Here is an 11869-nt window from a genome sequence, read left to right on the forward strand (position 1 = left end):
AAGAGAAAGGAGAAAATGGGCTGCAATGCTCTGGCTGTTTTTTACGTTGTTTGCAATAGAGGGCAAAAGGCAACTCAATTTCAGAATGACTCTGGAGCTGGTAAATTACAGGCAGTCCTCGACTTACAACAGTTCATTTAGCGACCGTTCAAAGTTGAAACAGCACTAGAAAATGTGACTTAGGACTGGTTTCCAGCCCCCTAGAAAAAGGAGGGGGAAGCGAACCGCTCATTCGTAAAGCTGAATTAATTACAGGATCTGTCCAGTGATCTAGGGGAGTGGGCCAACCCAAGAAGAGAGCAGGGAATCTAGTTCATTTTCACGGCCCTGACCTGGAATTTTCTGGGCATCCAGGAGGGGAAACTGAAATTCATAGGGAAAGTGGGGTAGAGATTAAAGTTGACCTTGATGAAAAGGGCTCCAATTACCTGCCTCGTTACCTGCCTGTGTTCTCCAGCTCAGCCTTCCTGTGTGTGGTGCTTACTACCTGAATTGAACTTAGACTGTTATGGCCATGCTGGCTGAGGATGAAAGGAATTGTAATCCAACACCCCTGGGGGTGGCCAAGTTGAAGAAAACTGCCTTGGTAGAGAGGAGGTTTGGTGGGGGGGGGGTTCCTCCTCCTTTTTTTGAGAGCTTCTGCTTTGATGATTAAAAACAGTGAGGTTTTTTTCCCTCTCTATCTGCTCCAAACATCTGATAACAGCCCTGCCAATTCCTCTTTCCAGGATGATTATTTGTTAATTAATTCCAACCATCTCGGGTATCTGAGCCTGAATGATTCAGATGAAATTAGACTATGGTTGGCTGCTTACAGCCTTCAACCAAAGCAAGATCTGGGCTAAGAAAATACTTGAAGCTGACGTGGTCTTCAGAAAGGGGGGGAAAAAACAACCAAAACTATTTGGGAACCCTAATTTTCCCCCACACAGGACTTGAAGAGGCGCTTTTTATTATTATTTTTATGGAGGCCACTGGCAAGATTCTTAATGGGGTACAAATTCTGACCATCTTTTGACCTACAGCCGAGGGTCAGACTGGCCTGTCCAGATGATACTGGCTGGAGCCGGGGCCGATGCCCGTGTTTTGTGGAGCGCCATAATTGAGAGCAGATTGGGGCTGTTTTGCTCTGAGTCTCAGTCCAGCCAGGCTTGGGTTGCAGGGGTCCCTGTACATGTAGGGCGAAGGGGCGCCAGGCGCGTACATTGAACCCGAGTGCCCAGGAGGACTTGCCAGGCTGTTGAAGTTTTCCAGAGATGGGACTCCAGATAGAGAAGCTCCTGCAGCTGCCGGGAACACATTCTGGGGTGCAAAAGAATTGAGGTTAATGGAGTTGAAGAGCTGGAAGCCTTTGCCATGGATCGGGCTGCTGTGTAGCCCCTTGGGAGTCCAGGTGTTATAGGCGTAGGTGGGGTAAAGGTCGTCATAAGGGTTTCCGGTCAAACCATTAAGCTGGGATCCAAAGGCTCCTTTGCAAAGATCTGTCTGCTGCTGGTGACGTTCCTTTTTCCGCCACTTGGCTCTTCGGTTCTTGAACCACACCTGGAAAGAAAAGAAACAGGTCGGGAGACAAAAAAGTACTCACTTAGGCAAGGTTGAGGAACAATTCCAAAACTAGTTGGGTTAAACTGTTGCCACGCGACAGTGATGGTCCTCCATGTATTGTTCTGGACCTCTTTTAAAAGAGAACAAGAACTATTCACGGAAGACTTTCAAGAGCTACTGGTCTTGGTCGCTGGGAAACTGCTGTGGGAAGTCAGCCCCCAGAGAAGGAAATATTAAAAGGGCAGAAAAATGTATTTCCTCAAAGGATCTTAAAGAGGCAGAAAAGCATGCCCAGTTTTTTTCTTAATAGCCCCAAGTCTCCCTCTCCCAAGCAGAAACCAGCTCTATAGAAATACAGATAATCTTGTCAGAAAGATTGGAGTCAGGAAACTGGGATTAGGAAGAAAGATCCCTAGAACCAACACCAAAAATCTAAGAGTCATCAGCCACAGCTCCAGGGAAGCAGGATATGACCCTTGGGACACATAGGATTAACCCACCACCATTAGAATACCAGAAAGGCACACTCAGACTCAGGTCAAAGTTCATGCCACAGGAACAACTCCAAACAAAAGGCTCCAGAGGGTATAAAAACCCACTCCCTACATGTGCTCACTTTTTTTTTCTTCCAGAGCCATCTTTCTGTCTGGCTCTCCTCTTCAATAAACTGCAACTTTCTTTCTAAAGCAATCACCATGTTGTTTATTCCCAGCTTGGACTGAACCATGATAGAGACTTAAGAATTAATGACTTAATAGCTGGCCATCAACACCGTAATTAACAACTAAAAGCCCACACCACCAGGCACCGTAGAAATACAACATGTAGAACAGCCTAGTGCTCACATTCTAGAGAGAGAAGTACCCTGAGGATGGGCTCCAACAGGAATCTGAAGGGTTGGAAGAATAAATCTGACTCAGATTGGATCCTGCAACACTATCCTGGGACACATAAATTTACTTACATTTGCAAAATGCATCTATGAATGCTTTCAGTTTGTACCATTCTCCATGCTTTCATAGAGGAATGCGTGAACAATCATAGGATTCTGTGTTTTAACAGAAAAGAAACTCAGAGTGTTGCAGCAACATTACTTAAGCCAGCCTGCAAACCTCAACTCAGACATATCACCCCATCATTTTGCTATGATTTACACAAGTTTTCATTCCCATCTTTCCCTTTCTGCTGTCTTCCAGATGCACTGTCGCTAAATGCCCCCTCCCCTTAATTTCCAACCAGAGTGTAGACTTAACACAACTGTGTTTGGAATGTGTAACAGACCTTGGAAAAGCAGAGGAAGAAAAAATTGCACTGCGAAAGAGGTGTCTCAGAGCAGAAGTGTGAGAAAGTTTCAAACCTACTAGGTAGACCAGACCAAGAAATTAACTCCATAGAACATCCCAAAGGTGTTTTTTTCAAGAGGCAACTGGACTTTCTTGGTTTTCTTTGAAAACACTTCTCATCCAAGAAGCGTCTTCAGCTCTGACTGGATGGTGGGGAATGGAAGGGTTTATACTCCTTGCAGACAGCTGGATATTTGCATTCTTTTAGAGAGTTTTTGAGACCACCTGGAGGTTTACCTGTGTCCTCAGGGTCACCTGAGTGGTGCAAATGGCTGTGGAGCCTTCTTGGGACTGCTGAAAGGACTGTGTTATAGACTGGAGAGAGATGATGTTGGATCCCTCCCCCCTCTGTTGAGATTGGGCTATTCACTCTTGACCTAGATGGCCTCTTTGACCCCTCTTTCAAACCAGCAGTCCTCTCTGTCCAAAATGTGGACTTTGCTGTCTTTGTCTTTTAAATGCAGATGGACTGCTGAATCTAGTCCTGATGGGTTTGTTCTCCTATGTTGTGCCATGCGTTTATGAAGTGGTTGTTTTGTTTCCGCAATCTCCAGATCTGCACAGCCACTGCATGGCACATCATTATCACTAGTGTGGCTGAGCTAATTTGAGGAACCGTATCCCTTGTTCACCCCATCTCCTCTTCCTATGGGGGATCCTCACCCTTATCCTCGGCTCCGTCAGGTTGGTCCAGCCTGCTATCTCTTCCCTTGTGCTCATGTCCGGGTAGCGATTTCTCTGGAAAGTAGCCTCCAGCTCCTGCAGCTGCTGGCTGGTGAAATGGGTCCTCTGCCTACGAGGCTTCTTTTGGCCCGTGCTTGCTTCCTCTTCACCGCTGGAATCAGAAGATTTACACCGGGAGGTCTCGCCATTTTCTCCTGAAGAGAAAGGGGAAAGAAGAATACCTTGACGCAGGCCCTGGACATCAGAACTGCCTGATCTTTGACTCTCTGGAGTCAAAGTCAGACTATTTATTTTGGTCCTTAACCATTCTGAACGACAACGCAGAGTGAGAAAAATGAAATAAAAATAAAATAGGGTTTAGAAAAACACAAAGATGTAAATGTAAACATGTGTACAGCGGTGGGATTCAAATATCTGAACAACCGGTTCTCTTATTGGATGCAGGACTTCTGGAAGTGGCATCCACGCGCTTCCAGCAGGCCGTTCTAGGCTGGGGAGGCCTCCTCCAGGCCTCCGAGGCCTAGAATGGACTCCTTGAAGCAGTGTGCCTTCAGCCAGTTCTCCGAACAAAAATTAGCTACTGGTTCTACCGAACCGGTGCGAACCGGCTGAATCCCACCGCTCCATATGTAGCCAAATCAAACACAAATTTTGGACTCACTGGTGGTTTTCTGCTAGCAACATGGTCTTCTGTTGGAGAAATCGGGTGAGGGGAAGCCACAATCCCTATTAGAGTAGCTGGGGATCCAAAAGGTCAAGAGGGCGGCCTCAGTTGCACGCACCCAGCCACCCTCTTAACCTTGTTGTCCTCCACGTACACCCATGTCCACAGCACGTCCTTGCCAGCTTTATTCCGCTTGAGAAACCCATGTGTTATAAGCAGGCGAAGCACTAGCAAAGGGCTGTCCTGGTGAGGGATGATGAGAATTGACACCTCAAAGCCGGTGTTAGTTCATGTCTAACAAGACTTTTGAGCCTTGCTCCTGACACTTTTGATTGTGCTGCTCTGCCCGTAACAGCAATACACTAACTAAAATGAATAGCAATACAACTCTTTGCAAGAGTTATGATGAAAGCTGAACGTGCATAAAACGCCTGGGAAACCTGAAAATGCCCTGGAGGCATCCATTTCTGTTCTTCTGAGAAATATAACGATTTTGCTTCCAACTAGGAAAATGCAATATCCTTAAAAATAAAGGGCAGATTATTCTTCCAAATAAATAATGCTGTTCAGATCTCCCACCTCGCTTTTCACCCTGATGGCTGTTATAACTGGCCAACTAGAAGCCCCGAGCTGTTTGTGATTCTCCCACCTCTATTTTTTTTTTAAAAACCCCAACCTGTTTAAATCCTTAAGCTGCCACCTTGTGCAATGAAAGGAGCTCTTCAGTGTTGTCCTAATTCAACTACAGTCCCACAACACAAGAAGCAATGTCTGTCAAGCCCAATTTATTCCAGACTAATGTGTGTGTGGTGACTCCAAGTGTACGCTACTTGCTTTCCTCTTATGAGAACCCAGTGCTTAGGAGCATAATAGGGCATAAGAATAACTAGGAAATTAAATAAGGTAGGCTTCAACTTGCAACAGTTCGTTTAGTGACCGTTCAAAGTTACAACGGCACTAACTTATGACCGTTTTTCACACTTATGACCGTTGCAGCATCCTTGTGGTCACGTGATCAACATTCGGCTGCTTGGCAACTGGTTCATATTTATGACGGTCTAGCTTTTCATTCTTGCTATTGCCTCCCACATTGCTGGATGGACTTTTCCTTCCCAGAACCTGTTGATAGCCATGGAGCCCAGTTGGAAAACCGTTCCGAAAATTGTAAATAAAGGTCCATCTTGTTCAGCAGCTTGAGTAGAGCAGCTGTTTCTTGAGCAGAATGCAAAGGCAGATGTCCTTCCCAGTCCAACCCCGGAACAGGAATTCTCAGAGCATAACAGACTATTTGTTGTCCACCTTTTCTTGGAAACCTCCAGGGATGGAGCAGCCACAACTCCAGGAAGCATGCTGTTCTAATGTGGATTGTTCTTACGGTCGGGAAATTCCTCTTTTTGGATCTTGTTCTGTAAAGTTTCCACTTACCAGTTCTTGACCTATCCTGGGAAACTGGGGAGAACAAATCTACCCTCTTTGCCCTGAGGCAGTCCTTCAAGTACTGGAAGACTCCTACCAAGTCCCCCCACCCCAGCCTTCTCTTCTATAGGCTAAACATAACTAGTTTCTTTAACTATTCTTCATATAATTTAGCCTTCAAGTCTCTCTGTTCTGTATTCTTTTCAGTGCCTTGGTATCTTTTTTTTTGTATTGTGGAGTCCAGAATTGGACGTGGTAGTTAAGGTCTGGTCTAATCCAGGGCTCTCCAAACTTGGCAACTTTTAAGACTTGTGGACTTCAACTCCCAAATTTCCCCAGCCAGCACGAAACCCCTGGTCTAATCAATATAACAAACAGCAGAACTATAACTTCCCTTGATTTTCAGGTGCAAAGAAAGGTATACTTTATCCCCACAGTCGTCATATTTGGAAGCATTTGCATGAAGAATCATTTCTGTGTCCTGAAGCATGAGAATTTCATGGGTTGATCACACACTTCAGTTCAGCTTCCTCACACCTGGGCACCCTCCAGAGATTTCCTGGTTATGGATTCAGGGACTCACAGTTCCAACACACCTGGAAGATACCAGGTTGCAGAAGGCGGGACAATGATGGACCTGTTTCTTTTCTTTTTTTAATTTCCATTCAATTGTGTCTGATTCTTGGAGATTGCCTAGACCAGGGATAGGCAACCTTGGCTCTTTTATGACTCATGGACTGGCTCAGGAATTCTGGGAGTTGAAGTCCATGAGTCATAAACGAGCCAAGGTTGCCTACCCCTGGCCTAGACAAAGTCCAGCAAGAATTCAGAAGTGATTTGCCATTGCCTTCTTCCTAGGGCTAAGAGAAAACGACCGGCCATGATCACCCAGCTGCCATTGTCCCTCAGGTGGGAGTAGAACTCAGGGCGTCTCACTTCCTGGGCTGTTTGCATTATGCATTGCCTTTATAAAAGACCTCCATTGATTGAAATAAAGTTGTAATCAACAATTGTCCTCTGTCCAGGATAAATACATAGTCTCGTGTTCAGCTTTAAAGTTTGGTTATAACTCTCCAGGAGTAAGACTTGACTGCATCTCACTATTACTCTACAAAGCCAGCTGGGTGACCATGGCCAGCCACTTTCTCACAACCCTAGGAAGGAGCCAACAGCAAATAATTTCTGAACCTTGCCAAGAAACCTGCAGTAACCTGTCCGGGCAATCCCCAAGAATCATATAATTGAATCAGTAGTAATAATATACCGTGTTTTCCCGAAAATAAGCCCTAGCGTGATTTTTCAGGATACTCGTAATATAAGCCCATCCCCAAAATAAGCCCCAGTTAAGAGTGTCAGCCAGACGGATACATTTAGTACCATATTTCCTCCAAAAATAAGACTTAACCAGAAAATAAGCCCTAATGCATCTTGTGAAGCAAAAATTAATATAAGACTCGATCTTATTTTGGGAGACACACGGGTAGTAATAGTGTACTTGACTTAGGCCAAATTTTATGACATTTTTTGCAAACAAACAAACTCATTTTCCACAATGGGTGGGATTTTTTTGCCAGAAATCAGAAGTAAACACCAGTTTCTAGCAAAAAAAAACATCCTAAATCACAGTCACATGACCATAGGATGCTGCAAACAGCTGTAAATGCAGGCCAGTTGCCAAAATGCAACATGTGACCATGGAAGTTCCTTTTTGGAGTCCGTCGTAACTTTGAACAGTCACTAAGCAACCAATCGTAAGTCAAGGACTACATGTATAGCAGAACAATTAAATTCCACACCATCAGACTGTTGCTTGGGAATGAGACGCAACCCCATGACTATGCAGAGACCAACTCCTCTTGGTTCCAATTTTCCCTATCTCTTTTCATCCCAGCCAGACATTGCATTGATGATGTTACCTAGTTTGATAATGAAACGTCTTCAAGAAAATCACCAAGCTCACAGAACACCAAGGACCCCTCATTTGAACTCTGAGTTGCAAATATTCTCTTCAGTCAGATTTTAATTTTACTTTTCAACAATTTTCTCATTTTCTTCCTCCCTCCCTTTTGGAGTCAGCTTTCCCGGGTGTAAATTTGAGTTATCTTTCTTGGTTGTTGAAGTTGTTTTATAAGATGCTCAGTGAACTGTTTCAATTGAACTATCAGCAAAGCTTCTTTAAACACACGTATCAAGGAGATTCAATATGCTGGCAACTGGAATTGCATTTTTTAAAGTTCTTTTCATTAGCAGAGAGCGTGGCAGAAATAGAGGGACATCACCAAAGAGACCAAGGCAGAATTGTTGGTTGTTCTATATTTTTTAAACAAACAACAAAATAACAAAACATAGCAAAATGAACCTATTATGCACGGAAGGTAAATATAACGCAATTTTTCCCATTCCTCCAAATGGCATAACATGTATTACTTGTCTTCTGCTGAATCCTTAATATTATCAAAACGGGGCTCAAGAACAGCAGGCAGTTTTGGGCTGAGCTGAAATAAACAACATCCTAGAAATTTTGCAGACACTAAGGAAGTAGGAATTATGAGATCTGATAAAACGGCTCAAATCTTGCAATTAATATGTATGCTACCAATATTTGGGTTTTAATTGGTTTTTAGTAGGGGAAATTTTTTTGTATGATGTTTTAATACGCTGTGAGCCGCCCTGAGTCCCATGGGGAGAAGGGCGGCATATAAATCCTGTTAAATAAAATAAATAAATAAATATGCGTTCATCCCTTTGGTGTTGAAGAGGAACTCTACAATGCTCCCTCATATACTCTGAAACTGTTGTGAACTCGCCTTCCTTTTCCTCCATAAAAACACTGCCTGATTCTGATTCTCCAAAACTAAAAACATTTGAGCTTCTGCTGGGCGAAGGGAAGAATTTGTCCTTTGATCTGCATTTGACAACGTTAATTTTGTAGTTGCAGAAAGATGGGATCCAGGCATGAGGGGATCCAGGAACGGGCTAAACTTGTTTGACCCAAGGCAACACCGGGACAGCGTCATGCATTGGACTTACACCATGGAAGACGGGACCCTTTTCAAGCAAGTGATGGACTCTTTAATCAGATTTGACCTACCATGAATAAATGATAGTTTATCTATCTGAAGATCCTCAGAAATAGTCCCTCCCCGTGTCAATTATTTGCAAATCCTCAAACAAACCTGAGTTTTCCAAAATTCCAAGCCTTACCGCTCCTTTCCATGCTGGATGTTCCCGAGAGAGTTTTTGGTTGTATCCCCTTTGCGTTTCCATCCGAAGCTTCCAACAACGCGGACATAATTCCCGAAGATGCAGAAACGAAGCCCTCGTTCCAGTTTGGAGTAGAGGAGCAGGAGAAGGTTGCTGTGTGTGCCGCACGTTGCGAAGGACCGGTAGAAAGTCCTGTGTTGGACTGATGGAAAAGGCTCAAAGGGAGGAAAAAATAATATGGCGGTAATCTTGAGCAACTAGCTTGACAAAAGAAGAAAAGATCCAGCTAAAGAATACTTTCTCAGGACGTGTTTAGATAGGCTCTTTTTCAGTTCTGAGATCCCCAGCGAGGTGGTCCTCTTCACGCAACCATTTTTCAAGAGCTCAGCTTTCCTCCACCAGGTCCGCATCAAGATCTGGCTGCAGGGGATCCCTCCACCAAAGAGGCTGGCAACTTCCTAAGGGCCCCTTTGGCTCTTGCTGTAGGACTTCTCTTTCCCTTTTCCCTCTCCCATCTCCTTCTCTCACATGTTTATTTCCCTTTCCCAGGGCCGATGTGTGTGTTTTTTGGTTTGGCAGGAAGGAGGGGTGTAGATGTGTGTGTGCGCGCCAGTGTCTGTGTGTCGAATATCAGGGACAGCTGAGTGCAGCCTAACCAGGTGCCAATCAGCCATGGTTCTCCCCAAGCCGGCTGGGGAAGTTGGACTGAAGTGGGGATGGATGGAAGGATGGCAGCTGTGTGAGGCCACAGTTTTGTTCAGCCTGCTCCGGAGACGAGGCTAAAAATGCATATTTCAGCACCAGTTGCTTTTGGGGGTGGGGGTGGGTTACATTTTTCTTCTTATGAGGTCAGATCTGAAGCCTGCCTGATCCAGAACTGGGAGACTACTGGATCCCAATGAGAAGTCCTCCTTTTGGGATTCTCTCAGGGCAGCGGTGGAGGTAGCACCAGCACCTTACAACCAGCTTACAACCATTCCTTTAATAACCATTCAAAATGATTGAAAAAAACGCGACTTACGACCGTTTTTCGCACGATCCGGGGCAGCATCTGCGTGGCCACAGGATCAAAATTCAGATGCTTGGCAACTGGCACGTACCTAGGACAGTTGCAAGAACCTGGGATCACGTGATCACCTTTTCCAACCTAGATTGGATCCTGCAACATCATCCTGAGACACCTATATTTGCCTTCATTTGTGAGAGATATGGATGGCTAACGCTTGGAGCAGTTCAGCTTTGGGAATCCTTCACAGCAAGTGAGGCATCCACTTACAAACATCTAAGCCACACCCAACTAGGCACCACATTAAATACTACGCAAAGACTAGCCCAAAGCACACATTCTGGTAGAGAGAAGTCCCCTGGGGATGGGCTCCAGCACACGTCTGAAAGCTCGGAAGACTAGACCTCGGGTCCCTGATAGGATCCTGAAACCTTCAGCTTCACCTAGGAATGTTAAGGGTTCTGGAAGGAAGACCTTTGGAGGAATGTTTGGTGGTGATGGACATGTTTAGCCTGGAAAAAGAAGACCCCGGTGAAAGATGAGAGCTCTCTTAAGAATCTGAAGGATGGCCTTCTAGAAGTTCAGAGCTGTTCCTGAAGGCCAGGCAGGCAAAAGTGAAATTAAACTGGAAGGAGATAAATTTCAGAAATGGCTACATGGGTCTCCCGAGGGTGCTTTTCCAAAAGGCAACTGGGCTTTCTTTCTTTTTCTTTGAAGACGTTCCACGTCTCAAAATGTCTTCAAGGAACAACCAAGAAAGTCCCGTCGCCTTTTGAAGAAGCCCCTTGGGACCACCGTGACCTGGATGACGGGGAATCTCCACAGACATTTGGCTCGTGGGGGAGCCGTGGGATGCTCAGGAAGCTTCTCAGGCTGCTTTAGTCCAGGCGGAGCATTCCGGACTGCCGGCTGACGGATGGCTGGAGGGACAGGTGGGAGACGCCAGCACTCTGGCTGGCTAATTAGGCCTTGAAAGATGGGATGGAGTGGCTGCTCCGAAGCCATCCCGAGGAGAAGGTCAGGTTTCCGAGTTTCCTTTCGGCAGAGGGATCGAAGAAGCCAAGGCACGCTTCAGGTCTGCTTTTCCCATCTCCCAGACAGGCTGCCAGCCACTCGGGAAATCCTGTTCTTCACTCCGGGCAGCTGCAGTCTTCTGAGAACTTTCCACGTGTTTTATGTGGAGACCATTTCTGGAGGAGAAGAAGAAGAGGTGGTGAGGTGTGAATATGCCTGTGGTCATTACAGCTGTTCAGAGGACTTGTTGGGACTTTGTTTCAAGGAGACCAGGGAATGTGCACGCTAAACACAAACATCTCCAAAACCCGAGTAGCATCTGAACTAGTTAGCTGCAGAGGACCACAGGGATGACCTTGGAGAGGGTATGCAAGGGCAGTGAGCAAAACAAGACCGAAGCCTGAGAGAGGAAGAAGACGTTGGAAAGAAACCTAAGGTGTGACTTCCCCTGGACTGTGGAAGGTAGAATGGGGAGGAAAGGTGAAAACGCTGTTAGGCTTTCGAGATTCTGTTCCTATATTCTCTATCAATACAGTAGAGTTCCAGTATTTCCTGTGGAGTCTGTTTTTTCCACCTGGCCTACCTTGAAGGGCTGACAGCAACATTGCGAGGAAAGACCACCAGGAAACCTTACAATAGAGCTAGAAGGGACCTTGGAGGTCTTCTTCTAGGTCTTTTGTCTTGCTGCAAAGAAATCTACATGACTGTGTCTGGGAAGTCATCAGGAACTCATCTTGACTGGAAGGAAAGTTTACTTTTATAGCAGTGAGGCAAGAACCGCCAACTCCCAGGCAACGGATGGCCAATATGTAAACTCATGAGGGGTTCTACAAGCAAGCCCAGAGAGCACCAAGGACCCCCTCATGTCAACCCTGAGCTGCAAATATTCTCCTTTATGAAGGTAAACTTATCACAGGTGTTGGCAAGGTTGCCAAGCAATTCGCCAAGTCATCAGCCAAGTTAAGAAGGATATGGAGATGAAGCAAGGACACA

At 45.5% G+C, this 11869-nt stretch overlaps 1 protein-coding gene across 1 annotated transcript; it reads right to left on the reverse strand.

The window, feature by feature from the left end:
- Positions 1 to 956: 956 nt before the first annotated feature.
- LOC107283702 (pituitary homeobox 2) lies at positions 957 to 9084 on the reverse strand. Its single transcript, XM_015811637.1, has 3 exons — positions 8857 to 9084; positions 3552 to 3766; positions 957 to 1542 (listed from the first exon to the last, which is right to left on the reverse strand). Exons 1-3 carry the CDS (start codon positions 8942 to 8944, stop codon positions 1033 to 1035), a joined length of 813 nt encoding a protein of 270 aa, XP_015667123.1. The 5' UTR covers positions 8945 to 9084; the 3' UTR covers positions 957 to 1032.
- Between the last annotated feature and the right edge of the window lie 2785 nt (positions 9085 to 11869).

This window comes from Protobothrops mucrosquamatus, unplaced genomic scaffold (assembly GCF_001527695.2).
Source record: "Protobothrops mucrosquamatus isolate PMUCROS unplaced genomic scaffold, P.Mucros_1.0 scaffold_50, whole genome shotgun sequence".
Taxonomy (NCBI): Eukaryota; Metazoa; Chordata; class Lepidosauria; order Squamata; family Viperidae; genus Protobothrops; species Protobothrops mucrosquamatus.